This window comes from Coregonus clupeaformis, chromosome 4 (assembly GCF_020615455.1).
Source record: "Coregonus clupeaformis isolate EN_2021a chromosome 4, ASM2061545v1, whole genome shotgun sequence".
NCBI classification, from domain to species: domain Eukaryota; kingdom Metazoa; phylum Chordata; class Actinopteri; order Salmoniformes; family Salmonidae; genus Coregonus; species Coregonus clupeaformis.
In genome coordinates, this window is record NC_059195.1 from 22,904,499 (window position 1) to 22,918,955 (window position 14,457).

General features: G+C 40.9%; 1 protein-coding gene across 1 annotated transcript; it reads right to left on the reverse strand.

Annotated features, from left to right (window-relative positions):
- Positions 1-12,288: 12,288 nt before the first annotated feature.
- Positions 12,289-13,650, reverse strand: LOC121556365 (gamma-crystallin M2-like). The gene is made up of 3 exons (XM_041870273.1): positions 13,584-13,650; positions 13,013-13,258; positions 12,289-12,623 (listed from the first exon to the last, which is right to left on the reverse strand). The coding sequence occupies exons 1-3, from the start codon at positions 13,593-13,595 to the stop codon at positions 12,342-12,344; spliced, it is 540 nt and encodes a 179-aa protein (XP_041726207.1). The 5' UTR covers positions 13,596-13,650; the 3' UTR covers positions 12,289-12,341.
- Between the last annotated feature and the right edge of the window lie 807 nt (positions 13,651-14,457).

Genomic DNA, 14,457 nt, shown 5'->3' on the forward strand with positions numbered 1-14,457 from the left:
ACCTGATTTTCCTTACCGTCTAACAAATTCACATAGGGTAATTCATTTAACCAAGAACACCTAAACCTAGGCCTAAACAAATGTTTTGACAACGACATTACTTTATCTGTTAATGCTTGTTGCTGATACAACAGCCATGACAAAGCATAAGATTGACACATACTTGATAGAGGTTGAGCAACCGTCTCTAAAATGGAACCCCACTTCTCTGGTGCCGGAATTCTCAACAGACATGGACCCTCAAGATTCCTCACTGATCTTACAGAATGAGTTAACTGCTGGAACCAAAGATTTCTACCTGCCCATTCATCTTTAATCTTCAAAACAGAAGAATCAAATCCATATGCTTTCCATTTAGTTTCTCTTTTCCCTAACGAGCGGTATTGATCAGATGTATCTTCTGATGTTATGTTGAACTCAAAGAAATCATCCTGTACCTCCATGATATTATCTTGCACTATTTCAGATGAATCTATATTGTTCTCTATCACTATCTGCTGAGTCATTCCTGCTACATCCTTTAATTTCAGAAAAGTTGTTGTCGGTGTCGGTGTCATACTTCCTACATTTGTTATTGCCGTCATTACCATTAATTCCTTCCAAAGTTACCATTAAAGTATTTGATTTAGTTGATGAATTAACACCCTTAATTACTTCTAGTGGGAAAGTTACCGATATCCTCTGTGTATTATTTACTGTTGGAGTGGCTATATACTTCTCCTGAACTCCTTTGGTGACTGTGGAGGCTACAACAGACCTCAACTCTTCCATTATAAGCGTCACTTTACGAATTACATAGCCTTTTAACCAATAATTCTTAACCGGAACAAATTTTAATGCTTGCACTAGATAAGTACACATATATTCTCCCTGATCTTTCTCTGTAACATTACGCAAAATAAGTGAACAATCACTCATAACCCTCTTCCCCTTCATATTGTTGTACAAAATATACTTCCTTTGACTAGGGGGCACCGCTTCTACATCTGGTCCTGATAACAATACTTCTTCTCCATAATTATCTCTCCATGTGGGAGGAACGTCCCCTCCCCCACTCCATCTCTCACAGCTACAAGGAAGATGAGCTGTCTCACCCCTCCTAACCTTAATAACAGTCTTTTCTTCTAAAATTGGTGCTGGAGCTATTGGTTCCCTTGTAATCAAATGCGATATATTTATGGCTTTAATAACTATCAATGTTGAAAGAGTAAAATTGCTTCCCACTGTTGTTATAACAGACTGAAGTGTTGATGTTATTGTTGTTACTTCATCCCTAGTTTTCGTAACGTTTTGGTCTGACTTTTCTCCTAACTGGTCTAGGCCTACTTTGTCTAACTGAATCACTAGCTTCTCCTGTAACAGAGTTGCCCTTGGTGGTCTCTGCTGCTTCACATTCCACTGAAATATTCCCTGTTGCTTCTGGGACGTATTGAAAATCAATTTCCCCAAATCCCCTTTCCTTTCCATCCATTGCATAGTCATCTCTGGCATCATCAGAAGTGTAAACATTATCAACGTTATCCCCAACATTGACAATCTCTCCCTCTTCCTGTTCTCCCCTATCTCCATCCTCTCTCTCTCTGCGCGTGGCACCTCTTCTCCAGGCGCTTTAACACAATGTGACAAATGATACCACGTAGGAGACCCCTTAACCTGGACAGCTGTTCCAGTACTACGAACCACTTCAAATGGTCCTTCACGACGTTCGTTATACCACTTCCTTCTGAATACCTTTACGAATACTTTGTCCCCCGGTTGTACTGTATTCCTCTTATCCTCCTCAAGCTCCTCCTGCACCTCTTCTTGTCTTTGCCTGTCAGAAACATATGTGGACAACTTTTTTTGAAAATTGGCCATATATGTAACGTACGCTCTCATTTCATCTTCCAACAGAGCCAAGCTTGGACCCTTTCCGCTTGTTCGCAAACAAGGCGTAGGCATCCTTCTTCCTGTTACCAACTCATGGGGTGTCATACGTAGATCACGTAACTCACTTGAGCGACACACCATTAGTGCTAAAGGAAGCGCCGCTATCCAGTTTAGACCTGTATGTTGACAAATCTTCACAATGCGATTTTTCAAGACACCGTTCATTCTTTCACACATCCCTTGACTTTGTGGGTGATAAACTGCTCCAAGACGTTGCTTAATTCCCAATTTTTGCAACATCAATTTAACTGATTTATCCACAAATTCCCTTCCATTGTCTGAGGATATTCGATCGGGTAATCCCCACCTGCTTATGACTTCTTTACACAAGAACTTGGCAACCGACTGAGCATCCTTACGCTTGGTTGGACAAGCTTCCGTCCATCGTGAAAATCTATCTACAACCACCAACATGTATCTTTTCCCATCAACTGGTTTTATCATATCAACAAAGTCAATAACCAACTCACGCATAGGACCCCTTGGTGTTGGAATGTAACCCGGATGAACAGTTATCCCTCTTCGAACATTATTTTTAAGACAGATAGTGCACCTTCCTATCATATAATCAATTTGTTCAAACAAATATGGAGCCCAAAAACCATATTCCTTTGTGATCTTTCTGTTAACCTCCCCCCTCGCAACATGAGCTAACCCATGTGCTTCCTGAATCATCAGACCTAAGAGGTCTAGAGGCGCTACTATCAACCCCTCATGGTTTCTCCACAGACCAGTAGCATCTTTGACCGCTCCTCGGTCTAGCCATAGCTGTTTGTCGATCATAGAAGCAGCTTCTTGCATCACAATTACATCCTGAAGCGTAATTTTGTCTTCCAAGTCCACTCCATGAGTGACCAGAAAAACATTTCCCAATTTATCCGCTCCTGCGACGGCTTTTGCAGCTTCATCAGCAGCTTTGTTCCCTTGTGTCACTCTTGACATATCTGTTTTGTGAGCTGCACACTTAGCTATCGCTATCTCTTTAGGCTTCATCATAGCATGCAACAGTTTCATTATTTGCGCATGATGTTGTATCGGAGAACCATCCGTTTTCTTAAACCCTCGACCTTTCCATACTGCCCCAAACAAATGACATACACTATGTGCATATGCTGAATCAGTGTATATCGTTACTCGCTTTCTTTCTGCTAACAAACATGCTTCTGTTAGCCCCACAAGTTCAGCAAGTTGTGCAGACGCAGGCTGTGGTATTACTTCAGCCTTTTCCACAACAAATCCAGTTCCTCAGCCTTTAACTACTGCATAACCAGCACATAATTTATCTCCCACCCGATAACAAGACCCATCAGTCCAATACTCCAGGTCTGCCTCACGTAATGGAAAGGCTTGTAAATCTGATCTAAGCCTCGAATATCTCTCTGCTTCTTGGACACAATCATGTGGCTCACCATCCTCTGAAGTTGGTAAACTCTCGGCTGGATTTACTGTATCACACCTCACTAGGGTGACATCTTCCTGCTCTAAGAGCCTATGATAGTATCTGAGCCTAGGCATAGTCAATGTATATTTCCCATAGTTCAGAAGATTTCTGAGACTATGATGGGTAAGAATTGTTACTGGGTAGCCCATCGTAACCGATTATGCTTTGTCATACATTGAATATACTCCCACCATTGCTCTGTAGCACAGTGGTAACCCTAGTTCTACCTCTGAATAAGCAGTAGAGTAGTAGGAAATAGGCTGAGGATTCGTCCCCGTGCCTGTCGGTTGACAAAGAACCGCACACGCATATCTACCTCCAGTAGAAGTAGACACATATAGCAAAAAGTTCTTTGAGTAATCTGGTAGTGTAAGTGCAGGTGCCTCCTGCAACCTCTGTTTGATCGTTTCAAATGCCACATGGCCTTCCTGTGTCCAGGAAAGATTGCTATGGAGTTGACCACTCTCAGTACCCCTAACCATAGCTCTCAAAGGTGCCATCAAACTAGTATAACCCTCCACCCAAGCTGAGGAATAACCAGCAATACCCAGAAATGTCATCATCTCTCTGACCGTTCTAGGCTTCGGAGCCTTACGAATAGTTTCCACTTGCCTGTCCGAAATGTTTCTGTGGCCATGCGTTATGTTTTGACCTAAATACACAACCTTCTCCTGGCAATATTGCAGCTTTTTCTGTGAAACCTTATGCCCCTTTTCTGCCAATACCTGTAGCAATTTAATTGAGTCTCTATGACATGTTTCCTTATTTTGTGAGCAAACCATTATATCATCCACGTACTGAATGACAGTGCTCTGCAATATCTGATCTATCCCTACCAAATCATCCTTCAGTACTTTATTGAAGATATGAGGAGAATGCCGGTACCCCTGTGGCATTCTACTGCACTCATAGAATTGTCCCTTATATGTGAACCCAAATAAATTCTGACTCTCTACACTAAGTGGAACACTAAAAAATGCTCCACATAAGTCTAGCACTGTAAAATGTGTCGCATCAGGAGGAACTTGGGCTAACAAGGTATGAGGGTCTGGCACTTCTGCTGGAAAGTCAGTCACTACCTCATTTACTGCTCTCAAATCATGAACTACACGATAAGTTCCATCTGGTTTTTCCACAGGCCACAAAGGCGTGTTACTCCGAGGGTTTTTTGTTGTCCTTAAAACACCTGCTTTCGAAAGTCCTTCAATTTGTGGTCCAATCCCTTGGATTGCTTCATCTTTCAATGGATACTGATTTTTCCATGGAGGTCTGGCTCCTGGTCGAAGTTCAACTTTCACAGGTTGGGCTGATTTCACAAGTCCAATATCGGTACTGTGTTGAGACCACAATCCTTCTGGAACTTGTTGCAACATCTCCTCTTTCATAGAGTCTGAATCCATCTTCATATTGCAAATAGATTCATGTGTCATTCCTACCACCTGTGGCTCTCCTTGTCCTTGAGCCGAAATCATTATTTAAAGAAATCGTTGATCTTCACTTCTCCAGATCGCCAAATTCTCTTTCATTGGTCTGAAAATAAGTTTCTCTGCTTCTGTCATCATTTCTCCTATTTGTTTCTGCTCATAGCCTTCCGAAACCAACAAGGTAACATGTGGCACACTCTTCTCAATCTCAAATTCTTTATTCAGATAGTCGTCTGTGTTTATCTTCATAGCTGCTCCTTGTGGTCCTAAAATAATGCAACTTGAGCTAAATTGAACATTCTTCGGTTGATGACTCAACCATTCCTCTGAGTGTGGTTGGGCAGCCTTCTTGAAATACTTGAGCGTACAATGGAATGGATATTCCGGAAGCCTCGCATCCGGCATATTTGCAACAATAAATCTCTCCCATATCTTAGCCTGCTTCATAAAATCTTCACTGAGATTTCCAATCCAGAATACTGAAGACGAATCCATCTCTGTCATCATCAACACTTGGTAAACCTTTTCCTTTGGCATTTCTACCAGACAGCCGTACATCTTATTGTACAGTTCAACTTACACAATGCATCTCTTCCCAATAATGCAACAGGTGTATGTTCTGACACCAATATGGGTATTGTAATTTTCTGATCTTTATAGCAGAGCTCAATTGGTTCCGTAAGAGGAATCAGCTGTTTTACTCCCTCAAATCCGATTGTCCTAATGAGTTGATTGGACATAGGGAGATGTGTAGCATCTTCAGGCCGAACACAGGTGAACGCAGCTCCGCTATTCGCCATCACTTCCAATGGTCGGTTGTTTATTTTCACCTCAATTGTTGGATCTTTTTCCGGTCCTGATGCTACCAGCTGACACCCCCCTTTCGGATCTTCTAGGCACCTCTAGAATCCTTGCTCTGGACCCCTGTAGGGGTTCACCGGTCCTCCAGATGATCTTGACTGGCCCCTGTATCTTCCTCTGAAATTCCCTCTGATGTTTCCTCCTGACCAATTGCACTCACGGGCATAGTGACCAACCTGTCCACAATTATAACACACATCTGGAGACTGCGGGAAGTATGGCTTAAATCTTCCTCCCCTTTCTAATCCTTCGCGTCCTCTTCCTCTCCAATTCTGTGTCTGTCCAGAAATTGGCTGTGGATATGAAACAACTGGTACCCCCATTGGTGGCTGGTACAATTGCGGTTGGACCTGGTCTGGTTGAAGCTGTGGCAGTGATTGTTGATTTGGTGCACACTGATTCTGCATAACCAAAGCTTGTTTCTTCTCCTTCTTATTCTCCACAAGTTGTATTTGATTGAGTTTTCTGAGAGTTTCTTCGTCCTGTTCTTTCTGGTTGTGTTCCTTTTTCCTGTACAGATCCACTTGATGGGCTATATGATCTGTATAGACACCTTTTGTCATGCTTCCAAGTCCAACCACTTCTGCCAGTTTGCTCCTTACTGGTGAGGGCAGTCCCATTTGCAGTTTAGCTCTCAAAATTGACTGCTCAATTTGACTCACATCTGGATCATTTCCAGTAATATTTCTCCACACTTGATGAACTCTTGACACATAGGCTCTCGGATTTTCTTGTTGTCCTAGTGGGTCAATCAGAATATTATCAGGATGCACATTTGTTGGAAATGTATCTTTCAATGCTCTCCACAGACGATTCCTACTTGCAGCCAACAATTCAGGATCGTTCACTGCAGTCCCTACATATCTAATGAGTCCAGCTCTCTGAAAGACTTCTTCCATATCTGGAATCCCAATGAGATTAGCCAAAAGTCTCTTAACGTCTCCTATGGCTGACTGTGTTCCCACCGTAATTTCTTCCAATTTTGAAATCCAAGGATAGGCCCCATCTTGAAGAATAGGCAGCTTCTCAAGTATATTTGACATATCGGTATTTTGCAACAGCTTATATTCTAAGTTTTGACCTCAAATGATAACTGGTATCATTTTACTCGTGGCCTCTTTCCTTGGCCTCAATGCATATTTTCCCTCAACTTCTTTGGATTCTTTTTTCCGCAGTTTCTCCCTCTGTATCTTCAGCGTCTTGAGTTGTTCCTCTAGCTCTCTTACCTCTTCTAAAGTCCTCGCTTTATCCAGGTCTGATAAGCATCGGTCTATATCTCCTTCTATTTCTTCTGTGCCAGTCCTTGTAGGATAAACTCCTTTTGAATACACAGCACCTTTAGTCTCCTCTTTATCGCTGTCTTCATCTTTGCTTTCATCAGAACTAGAATATCTTGTATCCTTCTTCTTCAAACCTTCCTCACCCCTTCTCTCCGTTCTGGCCAACCTCCGTTTGATCACAGGATCATATCCACCCATGATCTCCTCTGAATCACTCTGATCATCATCGTCCTTATCCAGTTCCATCCTACTTAACCTCATTCCACCCTTAGTTTCCAGACATCTCGTTTTCTTTTTACTTTTGGAGTTTGGATGCATTTTTATGGTCGTTTCTGCTTGTCCTCTCTCTATTATTCGTTCATCTTCATCTCTGATGCAATAATCACCCTGCTGGATGATCACTGGAAGCTGAGGATAAACATCCCTAAGCTCTACTTCCTTCTCATAAGGTGGGGGTCTTTTCGCTGAATCCGTATGTGAGAAAGGTATACTGACTTCTGCCCTTAGTTTTTCTGTCGACTTCTCTTCCTTTAGCATTTTATCTATACCTTTGTTTCTCTTATCGTTGGTATCTTTCATCAGTTTTTGTCCTTCATCTTCAAACAGCTTAAGAACACCCAGCTCCCTTTGTCTCTTCTCTTTACGTCGTTCCCTTTTTTCCCACTTCTTTTGATCTGCCTTGTAAATTGACAGAAGCACTTTCATGATGTTGATGACGTCAGGGTTAAGAGTCCCTTCCACTGGCCATGGTTGTTCAATGTCAGGCCAACGTTTGTTCCATTTGCCGGATAACCTCGCAATACCCTTAACTAAAGGATTACTATTTTCAACTATATCAACCGGTGTAATGACTTTCATAGCCTTGCTGTCCTTTCTCCCCATTGTAACTACTCTTTTATATTCCTTTATTGTGAATTATTTTATTTTAGACTATATAGCCTATGGCTTCCCCCCTTTAATTATTAATATAACCTAAACAACCCCCCAAAAAAATAATAATATATATATATTTTTTTTTTTTTTTCTTAAATCAATAAATAAAAATATAAATATAAAAAAAAAAATCAATAAACATTTTTTATTCAAAAAATATTTTTAATTAAAATAAAAAATCAATTTAAAAAAAAATCAATTAAAAATTAGGAATAATTAAAACCAATTTTTTATCTCTATATCCTATCTTACCAATTTATCAATTAGTGGCTATCTTACCACAACCCATCCGGAAAGTAAATACAAGTAGTCAACTTCACAGCAATCCCAAAAACCAAAGACTTCCAATCCTACAACACTACAATACTCATAAATTCCATTGTTTAATATGCACTCAAGTTTCTTAATTTCACAGAATAATGTCAGTACTTGATTTCCAACCGAACCCCTAATCAAGCCAAGTGATGCACAGAGACTCCAAAATGCAAATTTTATTCAAATGATCAGTCTGTTGCCAAGCGTCTGCGAAATTGTCATAACATCAAATACCCTGTAGGGGAAGATTTTGTAAACTAGCCTGATATCTGACTCGATCCTCTGCCGCGTCACACCTTGTCACGTCAGCCCCTCCTCTCTTTCTCCTCTGACACTCCTCTCGTCCTATCGCCTCTCATATGACAAGGGAACAAAAAGGGACAAACAAGCATTTAAAGTTTATACACTCACTGAGTTATCCACATTCAATATTCCCCCACTCATATTCGCTCCAAGACTTAACTCAGGACTAAATAGCTCAATAACATTTTTATTTATTTTAATCCGTCATTTAATTTAATTTATTATAATCCGTCAACATATATCTAATTTATAAATTCACTACATCTCAACAAATAGTTTCATTTTCAAACAACAGCCGCTTTAACAACTAGAAGATTCGTGTCCAAATCTCCTCTTTTTCTGTGTCTGTTTCTCTGTCTCCCCCTGCAGCCCAGTCTAACAGAAATATGACCAATTTACCCAAAATCCCCCTTGTTGTAGTTTTAGTAAACATTGTGTTGTAGTTTAGTACCGTAAAATCAAACGTGTCATAATCTCGTGCCGTAAACTCCCCCGTTTTGTAGTGTAGTGTCGTAAAATTAAACGCATGCGCAAATACATTTAACGATACGATTTCCAGACAATAGAACGTTAGCATTCTGCCACAGCCCCTCTCTTTTACCCCTTATAGTCAAACAATAACACTTAACAGAGCTCACAATCGCATAGAACCTGAATTCTACACACACAAACATCATTTAAGAGGCTTTATTCCATCGCAATGGCCCTCTAAGGTCACACGTTAGCATGTAGCACGCAACACAATTAGCATTTAGCATTAGCATTTAGCATTAGCCTTTATGTACAATGTGGCATGAAACACAATCAGCATTTAGCATTAGCATTTAGCATTAGCATTTATCATTAGCCTTTATGTACAATGTGGCATGAAATACAATCAGCATTTAGCATTAGCATTTAGCATTAGCATTTATCATGTGGCGTGCAACATGTAACAATAACCTGCATTGTGCCTAAATTATTTTTCCTTTACCGCTAACTTTATGCTGCCGTGAGTTCATGGATATCCTATGAGAGGTTACATCAAACAAAATGCTTCGTCAACCACCCGCTGAGCGGTAACATGCAATTGAACATATTCCAAAAACCCCAGTCTCAGACTGACCTTCAACACCTAATGCGTTACAGGATTTTATGGCCCATCCTATGATGGCCTCGTTTCGAGGTCTTTTCAGATTCACAATGCCCTAATTGTACGTATATCTGCCTTTATTCACTACCATCAATTGCTGTACAATTTTAGAATAATTATGACAGACCCTTAGTCGACCGCAATAACACCACATCAGCACAAACCCAAGTAAATTACATGGTACACCTTCACCAGCGCACATCCATGAGCTAGCCAAACAACTAACGCCCAATAATTTGTGAGGAATCTCACCTTATAGCCGGCTTGAGCGGTAGTCACCTCGCTGCTCATGAATGAAACAAAGGGAAGATGCAGGCCAATCTCAGCGGAGCCTCCATTTGTAGTCTATCGCGTCGATGCTGGCAATTATTGCTGTCAAACAAAGGAGTCCGCTTATACTGAACTTTGATCACAAGTTTTATTCATATCACAAGTTTTAGTGTCTGGAGAAACAGTGTCCCAAAATACTCTGTCTGTTTCTAACCCCCTCTTCCTCCAGCATATACTTATAAACAATGCAAAAATATGGGTTGCTCCCTCTGCTGTCCAATCACCTGTCTCCCCTGGGGCGTCACCCTGCAAATGGCTACTTTTGAACTAACATAAACATCTTTTCATTTCTACATGAAAAACATTAAAAAGACATAATCCTAATACACTACAGTAGCTCTATGAGGTAGTATGTGCTATGATAAGTACTAATCATACTCATTCACATAGCTGTTGAGATCGTGAGATTTAGCTATATTACACAAAACGCATTGATGGGCTTTCTTGTACTAAGTATAATGGTTCCTGTTCATTCTGTGTGAGAGAACATACAGTCTGTCCAGTTTAGTGTTAACAGTCTAATAGCTTGGAAAAAGCCATTCGAGTCCACAGGGTGTGTGGTTATCATATAACACTTGTGACAACTACGGTCAACAGAGAGCTTTAAGATGAATGACCATTACCACACTAATAGTAATCCTGGAATATATATAATTGTAGCACATCAGAGAACATTGTTTTAACGTAATGTAAGAAGGGAAATTGATGTTCTGGGATACCTTAGGGGGCCTAAGGCTTGTGATTGACAGGTCCTCTTTGATGTGTGCACGTGAGTTACAATTCTGGAAGAGATTCCTGATTCCCTGATATCTCAGTTTTGATCAATTCTAGATGAAGATCCATAAAGTAAATCCTTTACTTCCATAACCGTAGCATTGCTGCTGATGTGTTGCTTTGCCTGCATTCTAAATTACACTGAATAAAACAAAGGTACGATAATTCAGCAGAAGTTGTAACGCTGAAAGTATGAATTAAGTACGGATCAAGTATGGATCAAGCTCCAATTAAGAGGCTGTGTGTGTTTGAGGTGGAGTGTGTATTTACCTGTGATGAGACGTTTGGATTGAGATTAATGGTGTTTACTGACAGAATTACTACTACTACTCTGTCTCCCCTGGCTCTGGCTCCCATGCCTCTCTCTCTTCCCTGGCTGGCATATATGTTCATGTGTGACCAGATCAGAGAAGATGGCCACTTCCACAGGGCAATTGTTAAAACAGCTCTGAGTCCTATTTCATACAGACAGGGAGAGAGACAGTGATTGGATACACGCACACACACACACACACACACACACACACACACACACACACACACACACACAGACACACACGGTCTGACTGGCTCTCTCGGGGAGAAACCACACGCCAGGGCTACGTTGAGGCGGAATAATCAAATCACATTCTACACAGTTACCTTTCCGATGTAATTATGGCAGGTTCTGAATCAGAAAACTCATTTGGAACGAGTTGTGATTAGCTCCATGTTCCCCGTAAGGCTTTCAGTGTGTAACGAAACATTTACCCAGCCTCGTAGACATGACAGCTGTAGCTAATTCAATAAAGAGCTATACAGTGTTGATGACTGCAGTCACTATAATAGAAGCTACAGTATATAAGCCTTCCTGGCAAAACCATCTATTGTTACAGTATTAACATGTACTGTAGTTACATTGACATTTACAGCAGTATTGGCTGGTGTCACTTTAAATGGGAGGACGGGCTCATTGTAATGGCTGGAGCGGAATATGTTTGATACCATTCCATTAATTCCATCCCAGCCATTACTATGATCCACTCTCCCCCCACTAGCTTCCTTTGATGTACAGTGTAATTTTGCAACATAGGTACATAGGCTTTTGTTACATAGTACAACTGTTATAACTGTATGACTGTTAATCCTTGAAATCGTGCATGCCAATAGCACAGCAAAATAGCATGGCAAGGTCAAGTATTCCTTCCTAACTTGAAGAACTGAGATATCAGTGGATATTACTGTACAGCCAGCATACATACACACATTGTTATGAAGCCAACTATCCAGACTACCAAAAAGTCTACAGTATGTTCGCCAATCCCCCAAACCTGTGAGCAATCATTCAAGCCTACTGGCACACTCAGCATTTGGCCCGGTTGCTGCTGCCCCCTAGGGATGGGACTTGTATAGTGGAAGTACTGTCTTGCTGTGGCCTGCCACACTTACCTACCTATTTTCCAAAAAAAATCCTAAACTTTGAAATGTTAAAGTTGTGAGGGTGAAATAGTGAAATACTTAACCCATTATCTACCAGGTAGTGTTCTGAGTAAACACATCACTAAAACAAGACAATTATGCAAGATATTTTAATTGGGAACATATTTTATTCAAAATGTTTCGTTTAACATCTGAGCATATTACATAGACATGTTATCCATGATACGCCTCATGCTCATGAACCTCATGCCTCCCATGCCCATCTGACTGAAGCTCCTGTACTCTCCGGGCCTCATGTACATCTGTCTGCCTCTGTAGTGGGGCTGCTCGTACATCAGCCAGTGGCCCTCCATGACGTTGCAGGACTGGCAGTCGGACATACGGTAACGATCCATGATTGAGTCACAGTCGTCCATCATCTCGTGCATCTGACCTTCGAAGTTCTCCCTCTCGTAGATCCTCATCCTGAAGTTTCCTATGTGCTGTTGGGAGGAAAGCAAATATTTCATGGATCAGGGAAATGGTATATAAATGTCTATAATATGAGAGTCCAACCATTAAAACCTGTTTTGCTTCACCCTACTGTAATTTAATGGCTATTACAACAGCCATACATGGCTCTGGCCATAGGGCCTCTTAGGGGGCAACAGGGCCTCTTGTGGAATGGGGAAACATTGCATTGTTCATATTGACATAGCAGCTCTGCTTCTAGCTCCTTTACAAGCATTTCGCTACACCCGCAATAACATCTACTAAAAATGTGTATGTGACCAATAACATTTTATTTTATTTGATATGCTTTGTGAATTCTACATAAAGCATCATTGTTAGCTTCCACTATGGAATAGTGTCCACTCTTCTTTCCACCTACCATGGGGATCATGCGGCAGGACCTGATGCAGTCGTTCATTCCCATTCCCATGCGCTGGTAGTCAGGGTACTCGCCCCTCCTCATGAAGTACTGGTTTCCCATGTAGTTGTTACGATCGTAGACCATGAAGCAACCGCTGTCAACCCTGCAGGAGTGACACCTGCTCAGGAAGGAGGACATGTCAGCGCAGTCCTGGGTGGTCTCATAGGAACGGCCCTGGAAGTTCCTGTCCTCGTAGAAGGTGATCTGGGAGAACCAAAAAATATTTACAATATTATGGTATCATGAATAAAAAGATATGAATCTGCAGATACAAGCTGCTTTATAACTAGCATTGCTACATGCTCCCAAAATGCCAGCTCCCAAATGTTGGATTATTATAGGATTAGCAAAATAACCTGGGAACAAATACAACTGTTTGGAGGAAACAACAACATTGTAGGGACGTTGAAAAGAAGCCTCACTTGAAAAAAATTAACTATCACTTTAAAATGGTGATTCACTTAACCAGCCATTATTCAGACATTGGTGAATTAAAACACTTAGAGTGTGGGATAAAACATTAGCTTACTTTGCCCATCATGATTGCAGTTGTTCCTGAGAGCTGTGCTGCTGCTGCTACACTGATGTCCTGTCTGTTTTAGCCCTTACCTTTATACCTGACTAAACCCAAAGAGCCTGTGGCCTCCCATTGTGTAAAGCCCTGACCCAGCAACATATGGTATAGAGGCCTGCAGAGTGCTAGAAGACTTTAGAATGGATTTTTCCATTGAGAAGTCAATACAACTGAGCTTTTTGAACTAGTATACAATGGTCTCATGTTTCAAACCACACTAGGTAGTGTTCAGTGTACAGTATTGCTTTATTGCTTTAGTTTGTTTTAATGTGATAGCCATGATCACATCATAAGTCTATACAAACAGCTTTTATTTTGGATTCACGTTTGGTGACTACGTATTCAGGTTTAATAATGTGTTAGGTACCAAGTAAAGTGTTATCCAGAATGTTATATTCTTTTGGGAATCCACGTCCAGTTTAGCAATTAGGGGCAATAAATAGTAAGCTGATTGAATGATTGAATTTATTAGACTAAAAAAAAAAAAAAAAACATACATAAGGGTGCTCCAGCTGGTGACGCCTCCACATACAATTTAAGAACATCATCAAGAATAACACAATAAAGCTTGAGGGGTGCAGCAAGGATAGGCAGCAATGGTAGTAGCAACAAACAATGAGAGACAAAATTGTTGTTTGTCTCATATAATGAGCTAATTAGTACAGTTCCATTTCCTAATAAACAACTCTGGACAGGTACATCTCCCTTGTCTCAAATACCCCTAATATATACAGTATTCATTATCTTATATATACACAAGACTATCACAATATGATACACAATAGACACCAAAAGGCAGACCAAATGCTATCCCGGGCATTTCCTTCTC